Raw genomic sequence first — 17,495 nt, 5'->3', positions numbered from 1 at the left:
ACATTAATGCAAAATCCCCAACAAAATGCTATCATGCCAAATTGAGCATATTAAAAAGATCATACACCACAACCAAATGGGATTTATTCCTGGAATGCCAGGATGTTTCAATATATAAAAGTCAATCAGTTTAATACGACAGATCAACACAATGACCCCACAGGATCCTCTCAGTCGATGTAGGAAAAGTATTTGATAAAATTCAGTACGCTTTCATGATAAAAACACTCAACAAAGTAGGAATAGAAGGCAACTACCTCAACATAATAAAATCCATATATGAAAAATCAATAGCTAATATTATATTCAGTGGTAAAAGTATGAAAGTTTTTCCTCTAAAATCAGGAACAAGGCAAGGATGCCCACTTTTGCCACTTGTATTCAACATAATACTGGAAGTTCTAGCCAAATCAAACAAGAAAGAGAAATAAAGGTATCCAAATTAGGAAAAAGTAAAATTATCTCTGCTTGCAGATGACCTGATCTTTTATATAGAAAAATATTTTATGTAGGAAAAAGTTGTTAGAGCTAATAAATTCAGCAAAGTAGCTGGAAACAAAGTCAACACACAAAAATCAGTTGTATTCCTATACACTAACAATGAACAATTCACAAAGAAAATTAAGAAAACCATTCCAAAAAAAAAAGAAAATCATTCCATTTACAGTAGCATCAAAAAGAATAAACTACTTAGAAATTAACTTAACCAAGGAGGTTTTAGGACTTGTACAATGAACACTTCAAAGTATTGCTGAAAGAAATTAAAGATACAAACAAATGGAAACATAGTCCATGTTCATGGATGGAAGACTTAGTATTGTTAAGATCACTACCCAAAGTGATCTACAGATTCGTGAAATCCCTTTCAAAATCCTGATGACATTTTTTGCAGAAGTAGAAAAACCCACCCAAAAATTTGAATACAGACTGTCAGAGGACCCCAAATAGCTAAACCATTGTGAAAAAGAACTACAGAGCTGGAAGACTCATACTTCTGATTTCAAAACTTACTGCAAAGGTACAGTAATCAAGACAGTGTGTACTGGAATGAAGACAGACATATAGATAAATAGAGTAGAGAACCCAGAACTAAGCCTCACATATTTGGTCAAATGATTTTTGATGAGTGCTAAGACCATTCGATAGAGAAAGGACTTTTTTTTTATTTTATTTTTTTTAGGACTTTTTTTTTTTAATTTTTTTATTTATTTATGATAGTCACACGCAGAGAGATAGAGAGGCAGAGACACAGGCAGAGGGAGAAGCAGGCTCCATGTACCGGGAGCCTGACGTGGGATTCGATCCCGGGTCTACAGGATCGCGCCCTGGGCCAAAGTCAGGCGCCAAACCACTGCGCCACCCAGGGATCCCAGGACTTTTTTTTTAAGGTTTTATTTATGTATTTGAGAGAGTGTGTGTGAGACAGCACAGGTTGTGGGGGAAGGGAGGGCAGAGGGAGAAGTAGGCTCTCTGCAAAGGAGGGAGCCCAATGTGGGGCTCAATGCGGAGCTCAATCCCAGGGCCCTGAGCTGAAGGCAGATGCTCAACCAACTGAGGTACCCAAGCACCCCTAGAGAAAGGACCAACTTTTCAACAAATGGTGTTGGCAAAAACTGGATAGCCACATGCAAAAAGAACAAAGTGGGATGCTTACCTAATGCCATATGCAAAAATTAAGTCAAAACAGATCAAAGACTTAAATGTAAAACCATAAAATTCTTAGAAAAAATATAGGGTAAAAGCTTCATGACATTGGATTTGGTAATGATTTCTTGGCTCTGACACCAAAGGCATGAGCAACAAAAGAAAAAGACAAATCTGTACTTAATGAAAATTTAAAAATTTTGTGCATCAAAAAGTATCAAATCTACAGAATGCAAGAAAACATTTGCAAGTCATATATCCAATAAGGGATTAATATCTAAAATATATAGAGAACTCCTGGGGTACCTGACCAGCTCAGTTGGTAGAGCATGTAACATTTTTTTTTTAAGATTTTATTTATTTTTGTGAGAGAGAAAGAGAGAGAGCATGAGCACAATTATAGGGGAGGGACAGAGGGAGAAGTAGACTCCCTGACCAGGAGCCCAATACAGGACTCAATCCCAGGACATTGGGATCATGACTTGAGCTGAAGACAGATGCTTAACTTAGCCACCCAGGTGCTGGAGCATGTAACTCTTAATCACAGGGTCATAAGTTCAAGCCCTGCGTTGTGTGTAAAGTTTACTAAAAAAAAAAAAGAATGAGAGAGAGCAAGAACGCCTAAAATTCAACAATAAAAACAAGATTTAAAAATATGCAAAGGACTTGAATAGGCATTTCTAAAAAAAAAGATATACAGGTGGCCAATAAGTAATGAAAAGATAGATGCTCAACATCACTTGATCATTAAGGAAATACAAATCAAAATCACAGTGACATACCACTTCATACCCATTAGGATGGCTACTATCAAAGAAAGGAAATTTGTCAACAAGTGTTGACAAGGATGGAAAGAAATTGGAACCCTGGTGTACCGTTAGAAGGAATGTAAAATGGCACAGCCATTGCAGAAAACAATATAGCAGTTCCTCAAAATATTAAAAATATACTGGTCTTATGATCCAGCAATTTTACTTCTGGGTACATAACTAAAAAAATTGAAAGCAGTCTCCAAAAGATATTTGTATACCCAAATTATTCACAATAGCTAAAACATGGAAGCATCCAAGTGTTGATCAGCAGGGAATAGAAATGCAAAATATGGTATATACATACAATGGACTATTATTCAGCTTTAAAAAGGAGGAAATTCTGACACAATACCATACAGATGAATCTTGAGAACGTAATGCTAAGTGAAATAATCTGTGCCATAAACACTGTCCAAATCAGACTCACAGTGACGATCCTTTATAAGTTCTTTCAGGTTTGTTTCTGGCCAGTCACAAAAAGAGAAATTTTATATGGTTCCATTTACATGAGATACTTAGTCAAAATTATAAAGACAGAGAGTAGAATGGTGATGGCAAGGGCTAAAGGGGAAAGGGGGAACAGGAAGTTATTATTTAATAGGTATGGAGATTCAGTTTTACAAGATGGAGTGCTGCAAAAGGGTGGTGGTGATGGCTGCATTGTTAATGTAATACCGTTGAACTATACACTAAAAACGGTTAAGATGGTAAATTATGTTTTTAATATTTTACCACAATTTAAAAATTGGAATAAATAAATAAAATTGATCCATGGTCAAAAATGTATTTATTTAGGCATGCATTGCTTTTATAATCAAAAAGTTACAGAAAAAAGCTAAATCTCTGTGTTTTGTTACTTGCTTTTGTGTTTTTGTAAGGGGAAGAAGATACTAAAAATACAGTGGTGTATAATTCTACTCAGCCTAAAGAGTGATTTGTCATTCTTTTTCCACATAGATGTATTTAGGGATTTGGGGTAATCTACCAGGTGTTGTGAAATGTCAAATGGAACAAGCACTTCACCTTGATTTTGGGACTGAATTGGAACCAAGGAAGGAAATAGTGCTATTTGATAAGCCAACTAGGGGAACTACTGTACAGAAATTCAAAGAAATGGTCTACAGTCTCTTTAAAGTAAGTATATCCATTCCCATGTTACTATTATGAAGTGGTACATTCTTCTGGAAGAGTTGGCAAGACCTCATCCTAAGCCACAAAAGTGTTGCTATTCTTTAACATATCAGGGGCTCCATCTTGAAACAATTCAAAAATGTGTAGATGTTTACGTTATTTATAATAGTTTAAAATGTCCAGATATGAAAGGGGAATTCATTAAGTAGGTGAGCTGCTCTATAGTTTGACACTGTAGCTGATACACATTTTTTTAAATGTGGGAGAAGGGCTAAAATCAGTATACGTATCTGATAGCAAATTATTTTTTAAAAATTAAATAATCATACAAAGATTAAGTATATTAAAAGATAAAAGTAGTTAAAATTTTATAAAAAGTCTCTTTTCTTTTATTGCTGTCATATTTTCATTCAAAATCTTTAAGTTTACATTTTCGGACTATTTTATCCTAAGAACCTTCACAGGGAAATAACTTTTAACTTTCATCATTGGAACAATACAACTTGAACAAAATAGTTCTGTTAATGTGTTAACTACAAAATAGGAGAAAATAATTTTCAGTTGACCCTTATTATAACTGGATATGAGCACATTACACTGCAATTTTGCAAGTAAATATATGAGTAAGATAGAATTAGTGTGTTGAATAACTATCAATAGAGACCAAGGAGCTTGCCATTTCTTAAATATACTCAGGAGTGCGTTTTACTACAATTATATAAAACATACTTCTTAGTAAAAGCATCATAAATTGGAGCTGTATTAAGTACCTTTATGGAGACTCAGTAACAAAATTATTACTTAGCATAATTCCCATATAAAGTTAGTATGTATATTACATAAGAGATATTTTTGCAAACTTTCTGTATTTAGCTAAATTCTTACCTTTATAGGCAAAATTGGGTGACCAAGGAAACCTCTCTGAACTGGTTAATCTCATCTTGACCGTGGCTGATGGAGACAAAGATGGCCAGGTTTCCTTGGGAGAAGCAAAGTCAGCATGGGCACTTCTTCAACTAAATGAGTTTCTTCTCATGGTGATACTTCAAGATAAAGAACATACTCCCAAATTAATGGGATTCTGTGGTGATCTCTATGTGATGGAAAGTGTTGAATATACCTCTCTTTATGGAATAAGCCTTCCATGGGTCATTGAACTTTTTATTCCATCTGGGTTCAGAAGAAGCATGGACCAGTTATTCACACCATCATGGCCTAGAAAGGCTAAAATAGCCATAGGACTTCTAGAATTTGTGGAAGATGTTTTCCACGGCCCCTATGGAAACTTCCTTATGTGTGATATTAGTGCCAAAAACCTAGGATATAATGATAAATATGATTTAAAAATGGTGGACATGAGAAAAATTGTACCAGAGACAAACCTGAAAGAACTTATAAAGGATCGTCACTGTGAGTCTGATTTGGACTGTGTTTATGGCACAGACTGTCGAACTAGCTGTGATCAAAGTACAATGAAGTGTACTTCAGAAGTGATACAACCAAACTTGGCAAAAGCCTGTCAGTTACTCAAAGACTACCTACTGCGTGGTGCTCCAAGTGAAATTCGTGAGGAACTGGAAAAGCAGCTTTATTCTTGTATTGCTCTCAAAGTCACTGCAAATCAAATGGAAATGGAACATTCTTTGATACTAAATAACCTAAAAACATTACTGTGGAAGAAAATTTCCTATACAAATGACTCTTAGTTCATTTGGACATCGTGAGCATTATAGGAAACTTCAAAATTTTAAGGAAAAACTTTGAGCATTAAAAAAAAAAAATAAGGCTTCTGATTCATGTCCCTGTCAGTTACACAAAACCCTCCTTCCCCTGGTTTTAAGAAGCCATCATCTTAAGATACAAGTTGATTGAAGTAATGGCAAGAGGTAAAAGATGACCAGGTCCAAAGATTTCATTCCTGCTGTTAGAAGCCCTGGTAGATTTTCCAGTATTCACTGTGTAACTATTTTAACTAATGACCTAAAATAATGCTGTGAAAAGCCTCATTCCATAAACATCGACAGTGAAGTATTTTGTAGATTTGTTAGCCAAAATACCATTGCTGGAAACATTTTTGCATTGAAGCTGCTGTTGAAAAAAAATATACATTTAAAAAGTCTTAGCATGGTAAAGTTTGCACATTAACAGAAATTAAGACTGCAAAGGTCCAGTTACTCCTTTACAAACAGATGTTGGGTTAATAGCATGGTTTTTTTTCTACTTAAAACACTTAGACATCAAATGTTATATGGCTTCAGAATATTGAGTGGCTGTTAGCCTCTTAATCCGTAAGAAAATGTTCTACTTGACAATATATAATTGCCAATTTTAGAGGCTGAAACTGGATGAGCATTCGTCATCCTCATTTTGATGGGTCCTTCTTAGTTGTCAATGTGCTATAGTCTGTCAAAACGGATTTTTTTCCAAAACTGTTATTAAGGCCATCAACCCAATCCAGATCCATGTATCTGAATTTGAGCTATGGGGAAATAGGACATTAGGAGCCAGACTCTGAAATCATGGAACTTTTTAGTTCACAATTTTCCATTTTTGAACAGTATTTCCTGTTGGCCAAAGGGCTATTTCTTAAGAGGCATGCAAATTTTTTCATGTAAACTTGATATGCAAGTTAATATTTGCCCTTTTAATGTTGTTTTCATGTTTATTAAGATCTGGCATGTACCTTTCAACATCTCCATAAAATGGAACACTTCTTTTGAAGGATATTCTGCTCAGAGGTTTCACCTGATTAAAGTGAACGTTATGTGAACTTCATTGGACAGCTCTCTCTCAAAATTAAAGCCATTGATTAGCACCAGTTCTGCTTACTTTAAAATTGTGTACTTTGAAGGTACTTTTTCTTCCCACTAGCCATCTGGTTACAATAAATGAATGGAAGAAATATTTCCTAGTGGATGGTTGGTCTGTTGCTTGACAGACTGTTTAGAGGGAGCTAGACGTCACACTTGAAGGGATAACTGTTAGGAAAAACAGAAGCCTGAGAAGCCGGTGTGAACTTTGAGTCAATATGCAGTTATATTTGTTTCTTGAAGAAGAAAAACTTATCAACTCCTCTACTTTTGTACTTCACGTATTTCCTACACTTTCATTAACAAGAGTTTAACACAAAGTTGCTTGGTGAATAAGTTTATTATTGGCTTTATCTGGAAAATCTTCATAGAAAATTATGGTTTGGTTTATTAGCTCTCAGCAGCCCGCTCCTGAGCTCTAAGGAAGCTTGCCTTCTTCTGAGCTACCCGATCTTTCTTTTGGGCAAGAGACATCTTAGGACGGTTCCACCTGCAAAACAAAGTAAAATTAAGAGATAGATTTTTAAAAACCACCGCTACAGAGCTTAAAAAAGTTAACTTTGATTGGAAAAGACTACGATCAGGTCAAAACAATCCAAGTTCTAATACATACTTCTGATCTTAAAGGAACTTTCAAAATGCAGGAACTGGTTAAAAAAAGTTTTTTAAATGCTGTAACTGGTAGTTACACTGTAATGGGATAGAATAGGTCAGCTCAGTAAGTACCTTCTGAGGCTAATACATTTCTATCACCACAATTACTTTAGCAAACCTGGTTCCCCTCACTTCTGCAACATCATGCAGAGCTAGTGATCGAGTTTGCACAACTTCAACGAGTTTGATAAAGACCAAACAAGGCAAGAAATTCCTCCCAACCTCTCTTAAAAAGACAGTAATAGTAAGATGCGTACCTCTTCTTCTTAACTTCTTTCTTAGGTTTCTTCTCATAGACGGGATTCTCTCGTATAGCAGCGTGCGCTTTCTTATACATCTCCTCCATCTGAAAGAAAGCAAAGCAAACAGTACTTGGTTTCATTTCACATGCCCTATACAGTCACGTAACGTATTGCATTCTACCACTTGCTCTATTTTGTCCCTAAACCAGACTGTCAAAGGGAACTAAACCGGGTCAACACTGGTATCTCAAATTTCTACATGTAACCCACATTTTCCTAAGAAATTTCCAGAGGCAGTGTGAATTGACACTATTCACAAAACTCATACTCAAAAAATGTCTACTTATTTCTGAGGAATTCAGCTTTACTTCTTTAAAAGTCACTCAAGAGCAAACAGGTTGCTCCAAAAACATTTATGTTCATTTAAAATACTGTCTGACCCAAATTCTTTTATTCAGGTGAGGATTTGTGCTAAAACAAAGTATTTAAGATGTTAAGATGAACTGGATATGGGGCCAACAAGCAGTTGCTATTAATTCATTTTTTTCTACCACATTCCTCAGATTTGTATTTTCCATCAGTACCTAATAGGTCTCTCAGTACTACTCCCAGAACTACATACCAGGGACCTCTTATATCTACTATTATTAGGTGTCTATGGAAACAGAAGGTTTGAATTTTCCTACAAAACGCTCAAACACCATCCAATTATCTCTTAATGAGAATTATGTTCTAAAACCCATCAAAAACTAATGCTGAAATTCTCGGAATTGTTTCAATTACCTCCTCCAAATAAATGACTATTGATTCTATGGTAGAGCAGGTCATGAAGCAGCTATAAAATGCCTGAATGTTCACTATCAAAATCTAGTAACAATTACAGCCCCCCAAAGAATAAACCAAAGTATTCAAATCTCTAAAACTACTCCTTCATTATGAAGAAAAATGTGGTTACTACATGCATTTGTAGAAAACTGAGCAAATGAAAAGAATGCAAACACTGCATGAGACCTCAACTACCTAAATCCCTTCCTTTAGGAATTACTTTAATTCCTTTAATTCCTCTACCTCTTTTAAGCACTCTATTACAGCTTTCCACTGTATTTAACAAATCCATTTGATGACTTCAAATACAGTTATTTAATAAATCTAAGCAATTTGTTCCATTCCTTCCAAGAGACAAATAGGATACACAACCATGCATGTAGATAAGAACATGAGTTTAGGTAAAGACCACTTCCTCAGAAGACATGTCAGATGTCTATAGAGGATTTCAGCAGGCACACATAAGAGGCCTCCAAAGATCAAATTAATGAGCTAGCTGGGAAAAGTACATTAGCCTAAGAGTGGTCCAGCTGAAGTATACCATATATTTAGGAAAACATGAAGTGGGAGCTCAAAGCAGCTTGGGAATTTGAAAAGTTGTGAACAAGTGTGACATTACCAGAGCAAGAGAGGTCTTAGGAAGAAAAATTATGCAGGCCAAGTAGAATTATAGTCACAAGTAAAAGATCTATTTACCAGAGTGAATGAGGGCAATGCCAATAGTAACAAAAAAAGTATGGATTTCTGAAAATTAGCATGCATTTGTATTACCATTTTCCTAGTTCAAAAACTCAAGCTATGTATTTATTGATCCCTAGACTGTAACTAAGCATATGAATAACAGGCAATTATCTTTTCCAATTACAACTTTTTTTTTTTTTTTTAAGATTTTATTTATTTCATGAGAGGCAGAGACATAGAGGGAGAAGCAGGCACCTTGCAGGGAGCCCAATGCAGGACTTGATCCCTGGACTCCTGATCACACCCTGAGCCAAAGGCAACTGCTCAACCAGAGCCACCCAGGTGTCCCTAACAACTCTATTTTAAAATAGGGACACAATAAAAAATAAAATAATAAAATAAAATAAAATAAAATAAAATAAAATAAAATAAAATAAAATAAAATAAAATAAAATAAAATAAAATAAATAATAAAATAAAATAAAATAAAATAAAATAAAATAAAATAAAATAAAATAAAATAAAATAAAATAAAATAAATAAAATAAAATAAAATAAAATAAAATAAAATAAAATAAAATGAAATAAATAAAATAAATAAAATAAAATAAAATAAATAAAATAATAAAATAAAATAAAATATAAAATAAATAAAATAAAAAATAAAATAAAAAAATAAAATAAAACATAAAATAAAATATAAAATAAAATAAATAATAAAATAAAATAAGTAAAATAAAATAAATAAAATAAAATATAAAATAAATAAAATAAAATAAAAATATAAAATAAAATAAAATAAAATAGGGACACCTGGGTGGCTCAACAGTTGAGCATCTGCTTTAGGCTCAGGGCGTGATCCTAGAGATCTGGGATCAGGTCCTGCATCGGGCTCCCTGCATGGAGCCTTGCTTCTCCCTTTGCTAACATCTCTGCGTGCGTGTGTGTGGGCACGCATGCACACCTCTCATGAATATATAAATAAATTTTTTTAAAAAATAAAAATAAATTTATAAATAAAGTAATTTTCACAGGGTGCCTGGGTGGTTCAGTTGGTTAAGCATCCAACTCTGATTTCAGTTCAGGTCATGATCTCAGGGTTTTGAGATTGAGACCTCATTATTGAGCTCCATGCTGGCCATGAAGCCTCTCCTTCCCTTAGCCCCTCCCTCACCATGTGCTCTCAAAAATTTTTTTCCATCATCAAAACTGTATCAAAATATAAACTATGCACTAACAGAACATTTGATATATAACCATCAATTCATCTACAACTCTACAGTTGCATAATTTTATAATAAGCAGTGCTATTTTTGTGCTCTATGCCTATCCTCTTCCATTACTACAATGTGTCAATAGATGCCTCAAAGATACAACTTTAGGCTGATAAATTTTCCAACATTAAACTCATATTTGCAAAGTCATGCAGAACTAGTCATCTACTCAATACAAACTCTCCATGTGCATAGCCTGAGACATTCACAAAGTCCTGAACATAGAACTTTACTTGCTTTACAGAACAGAACCTTTCCTCCACATTGCTTCAAAATGAATTTAGTAACTAGCATCTCCAATCAGACAGATGATTTTAACTATGACTACAGGAATGAAGTCTGCAAATTTAAAACAGCCAAAATGTGTAAAAGCCATCTTTAGATTTAGATGAAGTCTGCCACCCTTCACTACCTAAAAAATTCCTAAAAGCATGTTAAGTCTCTTTATAATTATTCTTATCCCATCTGACTCTTAACTTACCCTCACCCAATTTTCCAATTTCATGTCATTCCATTTTAAAGAACTCCTTGAGTCTGTCTATACCTCTTAACATACTCATGTTCAACTTTTAACTATAACCATGAAATAAAATATATCCACGAAACCAAATTGTAAACCCAATACAGACATTTTTAGTAAAAATGTTTACCATGTCTGGAGTAACGTTGTTCTTTATATATTGAGAGAATTGTTTCTTGTAAGCATCTTCATCTTCCTCCATTAGGTAACGCATATAATCTGCAACATTCTGACCCATGATGTGCTTTCGATGAACTTCTGCATTGAATTCCTTGCTTTCTGAATCATAACCAGGGAATCGTTTGGTACTAAAATAAAGATTTTCATATTTTAGCACATAATGATTGAAATGAGTTCATTAGCAGGAATTCATTTCAGTAGCTGCCATCAGTCCCGTCTTGAAACAATTAACTGCATCATATGCAACCAAAGGACCAACTACTGACTGCTCAGTTAGTGGGATATCATCATTCAGCAGCTCATCTCTGAATTCCAGGATAGAAGAGGAAATGATGCCACAAACACCTTCAAAGCCATGAAATAAACCAAGTTCTCACCACTAAAGTTAGTTCTCCTTATTAACATAGGAAAGGATTTCAAAACTGCTCCCTTTAAATCCTAGAATTTCTTAGTGCTGCCTCAGGGTACATGGGAATAAGTGATTTGTTCAAGACCACATCTAACAGGTGTCTTGCAAGAGACCTGAGGGTCCTCAAAAAAATATACCCCACCATTATAAAAGTTCCAGTTAGGTTACATTTTGTAGGCTAAATCCTAAAACTTATAGCCAGAAAAAATTTTGGTGGTTAGGGATTTCTCCAACTTCTAATATCCCTAAGAAGCTAATAAATCACTTTCTAAAGATGCACCTACTCAACAAGAAAAAAAAAAATCCTTAACTCAAAACCAAAGAACTACCAAATTAAAACCTACTTAACTTCTAAGAATGGTCTACAATCTTATTTCCAGTTGAAAGCTCTCAGCTTTTCTCTTTCTAGAGTTGACAGTTTTCCATAACTGAATAAAACTATTTTATTCTGAATGAAAAAAAAAGCAATGGAGTTGCTCATTTCTAATCAAAGCTAAGCCACAACACAAAAGCTAGTGGTTTTAACCCTGGCTCTTCCACTACTAGCTCCAAAACCTTCAACAAACCCTTTACTTCTGAACCTCAATCTCATTTATAAAATGTGTTACAATTCCCTCCTGCCCTGCCAGGTTCCTTTACCATAGTACTAAGCATATAGCAGGTATACAATGCTGTATACCTACTCAGTGATCTCCACAGTCCAACCAGTTAGAAATGGAACTACTGGGAGTCTAAACAATGTAGCCTTGAATACTGTATTACCTGTGAGGGATAGACAAGCCTCCGTCCACTGCTCCCTTGAGGGCCCCAAAAACTTTATTTCCAGTGGTAGTTCTGGCAAGCCCTGCATCCAAATAGCAGGTGAAGGCACCAGGTTGACCATCAATGCTTTCCACATTGTATTCATCTCCAGTCACTTCCACTTGGCCTTCATAGATCTTGTCCATGCCAAATCTATTGAGGAGCTATTAACAAAAAAGCCAGTCTAAATATATTCAAACAATTCTAAAATTATCAAGTCACGTTTAATGACCCAATGCCTAAAAAAATTACCTTCCAATTCACTTATCCCTCTGTACCAATTTACTTTTAAATATTAAAATACATAAACAAACAAATAAACAAACAAACAAATAATGAAATGCTACAAGAGGGCAGCCTGGGTGGCTCAGCGGTTTAGTGCCGCCTTCAGCCCAGGGTATGATCCTAGAGACCTGGGATCAAGTCCCACATTGGGCTCCTTGCATGGAGCCTGCTTCTCCCTCTGCCTGTATCTCTGCCCCCTCCCCCTGCCTCTGTGTCTCTAATGAATAAATCTTAAAAAAAAAAAAAAACTACAAGAAAACTTCAAATATTCAAACTCACCACAACTTTGTCTTATACCTTCTGAATCTTTGCTACATGCCCATACCTGATTTACGTAGTAATCAATTAAGATGTAACCATACCATTATCTATTCAAGGAAGATATTCTCCGTATTTCTTCAGTCCTATTTAGCCACAGTAACTCAAGAACCAAATATTAAGTGGTATCACATGCAATTTTGATTAATTTGATTAAAATCTTAGCAGGATAGTGGGCAGAACAGAGCATCTTTTATGGCTCTACTACTCCAACCACATTATGTTAATAAGGGGGACTCTTCTACTGGTACATCGATCTAGCTACTGCTTCACCAGTGTGATTTTGTAGAACATGTCGCTCTCATATATAAGGACGTTATTCCCCATCCTTATTCAAACATTTATAACCAATGAGGATATAGGTTCCTAACAATGATGCATGCTTAACAAGTCCACTGCAAACAAGATCAGTAACAAAGAACAAAAATAAGGCAAAAATCACATTTTCTCCTACTTTCTGTGTATTACAGGAAATGCTGCCACCCAGAGGTAAAGATAATTAAAACAAAACTGAATTCCATACCCATGCCTGCCCACCCTCCAAATTGAAGACCTTGTTTCTCAAAATTTAACATGTATATAAGTAACCTGGACATCCTATTAAAATACAGATGTCAAGGGTGTGGAGTAAAGCCTGCATTTTAAATGTACACTGATTGACAGTCAGAAGATCTATACTTCTGAGTAGCAACGGTCTGCACTGTCCAACAAGACAGCCAGTAACTAGCCACAAAAAGCTATTCAAATTAAGTTAAAAATTCAGTTCCTCGGAACAGCACAGGTCATGCACTCAATATCCACTTGTGGCTAGTAGCCACCATTCTTTCGTTTAGATTCCACTGACCTATGGGGTCCCTGGGTGGCTCGGTGGCTTAGCACCTGCCTGCGGCCCAGGGTGTGACTCTGGAGTACTGGGATCGAGTCTCACATTGGGCTCCCTGCACAGCCCGCTTCTCCCACTCTCTCGGTCTCTCGTGAATAAATACAATCTTTGGGGGAAAAAAAAAAGACTCCACTGACCTAGATCTACCCAACAGGCAAAAAAACAGAAAAACTACCTCCCCAGAGTATTAGAAAATGTATTGCTGCCTCAAATTCTGGATTAAAACTATCCTCCCTGATGACCCCATAACCAACAGCTCAACAGCAGGCATTCCCCAGAAGCCAGAGCTGAGGGTATCTTACTCATGTAAGAACATTTATCTTGCAGTGAACTCCAAACAATGAGCTAATTCCAAATATATTAAAGTTATCTTCTGCATACCCTGCGGGCCAGCAGCAGGCCGGTACAATATGCTGCAGCATAATTTGTCAGGCCAACCTTCACACCATACTTTGGGAGTTCATGAGCATAAGCCGCACAAACGATCATGTCTCCTTCTATGCGGGCATAAGCAATCTGTAAGAGAAAAACGAGATTAATCATCTGTGCTTTCAACTATCTGATTACTTGTCCTAGGTGCCTTCTTTTTCAAAGGACTTAAGGAAAAAAAAAAAGACACAAATCTGCAACACTTAGAATCTCTTTGTTGATCCTACTACACAATGACAGTTTATGGCTTCGTCAACTATAGCAGGTAGGTTTTCTGTAAATGTCAGAATGATTATCACAAATAGAGATAAAATTATGACTTAAACAGTGAATACTGAAATGTCTCTGAAGTTAGAGACTGTCGTTCTTTCTAAATACTGAAAAGACTTAGCTGCATAAGCCAATGAACTAAACAGGCACCATGAAAAGTCAAAAGAAGAATCTCCAATAATTTCAAACATCTTTTGAACTCAGCATATCAAAGTCCAATATGGATAGGGTTATCTGAATTTAGGTATGAAGGAACATGGTCTTCACAACCAACATTAGTTTGCCTAGAAAATAGGTGTGCCTGCCCCCTTCCCTGCAAAGGCTCAGCAAATCTTAATTGAAAATTTTCTCTAGTTGTAAAAGCCCAGAAAACTAGCTTCTAAAGGAGCAAACTGCCGTTTTCTAGAGGTCTTTTATATGGGAGAAACTTCCATACCTATTTATCAAAATTTTATGTATCAAACAATAAGCAGGAGTAAAAGCAATCTTAAGAGCCTAATTAAACCTTCACAACTACCTACCTCTTCGATGTGGAGCGGGGTATGTGGCACCTAGGGCTATACAGCATGTTGGGATTTAATCCATGACAAATTCTATTATTCTACTGGAAATGGAATGTGCAAGAACCTTCTACTTGACCTCAAATTTATACTACCCCTATAAAATAGGGCAGTACCTTTGATTTCTCTAATCCTCTTTTCCTCCATTAGAAAATGAGATTAGGGATCCCTGGGTGGCGCAGCGGTTTGGCGCCTGCCTTTGGCCCAGGGCGCGATCCTGGAGACCCGGGATCGAATCCCACATCGGGCTCCTGGTGCGTGGAGCCTGCTTCTCCCTCTGCCTGTGTCTCTGCCTCTCTCTCTTTCTCTCTGTGTGACTATCATAAATAAATAAAAATTTAAAAAAAAAAAAAAAAAAAAAAAAAAGAAAATGAGATTAAACTAATTTGGTCAGGATTGCCAAACACAACTGATTTTCAATCAAGTATTTTAAAGTACCACCCACCCCCACCAGCTCCAACTCCAGACCTACCAAAAGGAAAAGAAACTACTCAATGTTTTTAGAATGCCAGGCACTAGAGGGACCTTCCAATCCATATATGCGTTTTGCTTCCCCAAGTACAACTTCTCTAGCAGTGAGTTCAAGGGGTGAGGCATAGCACTCATTGCTGGAGTTCAGAATACAACTTACCTGACAAATGATATCTCGGTTGGTTACACGAACTATCATCCTGTATTTAGGTGTGTTGTACTTATTTTTGTCCTGAATTACCAAGCGTTTCCGGGCATAATAATCAGTTTTACCCTCTGCAAGAAAAAAGTAATATAAGAAAGTCTATTCCACTGCAAGTTCTTCTAATATTGTGAACGTGAGTAGTAACCATACCTCGTCGTCTTCTAAATTTCACTTGGTATCTCTTGAAGTAAGCCTTATTCTTGACAACCTTAACAAACCCCTTTAAAAGAGAAAAAAAAAAAAAAAAGAATGTCATTAAAACTTTGATAAATGGTTGATAGTACTTCTGACATCTGAAGTAACTGTAACAAAAAAACACTTTAACTTCAAGAGTGAATCCACACAACTGTCACTTCTGCAGAGCCCAGTTTCTCAAACCACAGGGAGTCCAGCATCACCTTTTCCACTTGCCATCAGTCACTTTTCCAGAGCATTGCTCCAGACAGCCAGCAGTCATGCCTAACGTCAGTCTGTTGTGGACGCTTTATGTCCCGTTTTTGAAAACCTACCCTCGTATTTCCTGCGCTGTTCACGCGCACGTTTTTCAAAAGCCGAATCACTTACCACAAAACTCATCTGGTCAAGACCTTATTTAGCAATTGCTCCCGATTAAAACAGCACTGTTCCCGCCACCAACCAAAGCAACACCTCATCCGCAAAATCATGAAACACTGGTGCCAGCAACAATCTAGATCGAGCGACAGGAGGCACATGCCAAACTAAACGAGCTTCCTTCCGAGGCCCAGAGAAGCCCCAGGCTCCCCGCTGACTGCTGGGTCTAGGAGCCACTTCCCAAAGACCCACCAACTCGATACTCCCGAAAAAAACCCACGAAGCAGACGGGGTGGACGGGTCCGAGGGCCCACAAGCCGCGTCCACTCAGGCATCCCTCTGCTAGCCTGAGACCAACCGCACGCAGTCCTCGCCGCCTGCCGGCGCCCAGTCGGCCGAGCCGGCACTACCCCCGCAGCAGGTCTCCCGAACTCGCCCCCTCCTCAATCCACCGCCCTAGCTCCCGAACTTCTTCGTCAACCCCTCCCCCAAAGCTTGCGCGCCGGGCGGCAGCCATTAAAGCCACGCTGGGAGAGGCAACCCTACCACAGCAGAGCCCACAATCCAACGCCATCCAACCCCCGCGCCGCGCGAGACGGACCCTAGGTCAGCGTTTGGGCAAAGACAGGGAAACCCAGTGCAGACGTAGCCCCGATTCCAGATATCCACTCACCATCCTGCGGAACAGAGTCCGGCGGCCGCGGCTCACCACAGACCAGCAGGCCCAGCAGCGCTCGGCGGGGGGAAAAGGCCTCAGCCCGTGCGCAGGCGCAGTATGTAGCACTGACGATCACGCGAGCTACGTGTGGAAGAGAGAGCGCGCGGCCCTAGGTGTGCGTTGGATTGCCCTCTGCTGGCGGGAGGACCGATGCCCGCCCTCGCTGTGTGGAAACGCTCAAGGCCACGGAGTCCCATTACGGCTGACTGGTAATCCCACAGGGATGGGCGGTAAACAGCAGGGAGGATAATGGGAGGTTTGCCGTTTCCTATGCTAAGAAGTTGTTTCGTAAAAGACAATATGGCTTTTGAAAATAGGAAAAAAAGTTTAAAGTTAAGTAGAATCTATTTGCTATGGAGCCTTTTTGCCCCCTCCAGGACACCACCACCTGGACTGCGCATCCTGCTCCAGAGCATACAGAGTCCCTTCTGGAAGCACAACACAAGTGCTGACATCCCGAAAGTGCCCCGTGTTTGTTAAATGATAAAAGAACTGCTTGTAAAGAAACTGCTTGTGTTCCCTGGTCCCTGACAGCTACATTCCTTTTCCCTCTCTCCATCGCTCTGAACTAGTCAACTTTTCTCATTCTTCTACAACTAATTGTAACTAGGGAATGAGCCGACTCATTCTCCACACGCAGACTGAGGAGAACCAATCAACCACCAACCAACCAAACAAAAAAGCACCTCAAGAGAAAGTATTCCCTTGCCTAACAGCATTTCTAAGGTGGTCTTTGGGCTATTGCATGGGAATCGTTGGGTACTAGTTAAAATGCAGGTATCTGAATATCCTCCACCTCTACTGAATCAACCTTGCTTGTC

At 37.6% G+C, this 17,495-nt stretch overlaps 2 protein-coding genes and 2 non-coding genes across 7 annotated transcripts in view; 1 reads left to right on the top strand and 3 right to left on the bottom strand.

Annotated features, from left to right (window-relative positions):
* Window positions 1–6,491, top strand: part of DIPK1A (divergent protein kinase domain 1A) — a 115,919-nt gene extending 109,428 nt beyond the window's left edge. For all 3 annotated transcript variants that reach the window (XM_077905447.1, XM_077905448.1, XM_077905449.1), the window contains 2 exons: window positions 3,414–3,590; window positions 4,481–6,491. In XM_077905447.1, the coding sequence (XP_077761573.1) occupies window positions 3,414–3,590; window positions 4,481–5,293 (990 nt within the window). In that variant the 3' untranslated portion in view covers window positions 5,294–6,491. The remainder of the gene's footprint in view (window positions 1–3,413; window positions 3,591–4,480) is intronic.
* Window positions 6,492–6,718: 227 nt separating this feature from the next.
* RPL5 (ribosomal protein L5) lies at window positions 6,719–16,777 on the bottom strand. Of its 2 annotated transcripts, none has more exons than XM_077905450.1 (8): window positions 16,630–16,777; window positions 15,555–15,624; window positions 15,360–15,475; window positions 13,851–13,985; window positions 11,945–12,147; window positions 10,724–10,901; window positions 7,309–7,397; window positions 6,719–6,887 (listed from the first exon to the last, which is right to left on the bottom strand). In XM_077905450.1, the coding sequence occupies exons 1-8, from the start codon at window positions 16,630–16,632 to the stop codon at window positions 6,788–6,790; spliced, it is 894 nt and encodes a 297-aa protein (XP_077761576.1). In that variant the 5' UTR covers window positions 16,633–16,777; the 3' UTR covers window positions 6,719–6,787. The 2 variants fall into 2 exon arrangements, with proteins under 2 accessions (XP_077761576.1, XP_077761577.1); XM_077905451.1 differs by having other exon boundaries at window positions 10,727–10,901.
* Window positions 7,086–7,222, bottom strand: LOC144319822 (small nucleolar RNA SNORA66). Its single transcript, XR_013385532.1, has one exon. It is a non-coding gene; the product is annotated as a small nucleolar RNA SNORA66 (small nucleolar RNA).
* On the bottom strand, window positions 10,974–11,069 carry LOC144319819 (small nucleolar RNA SNORD21). The gene has a single exon (XR_013385530.1). It is a non-coding gene; the product is annotated as a small nucleolar RNA SNORD21 (small nucleolar RNA).
* Window positions 16,778–17,495: the final 718 nt, after the last annotated feature.

The sequence above is a fragment of the Canis aureus genome, chromosome 8 (assembly GCF_053574225.1).
Source record: "Canis aureus isolate CA01 chromosome 8, VMU_Caureus_v.1.0, whole genome shotgun sequence".
NCBI lineage: Eukaryota > Metazoa > Chordata > Mammalia > Carnivora > Canidae > Canis > Canis aureus.
This window is presented reverse-complemented; position numbering and strand designations above follow the sequence as displayed.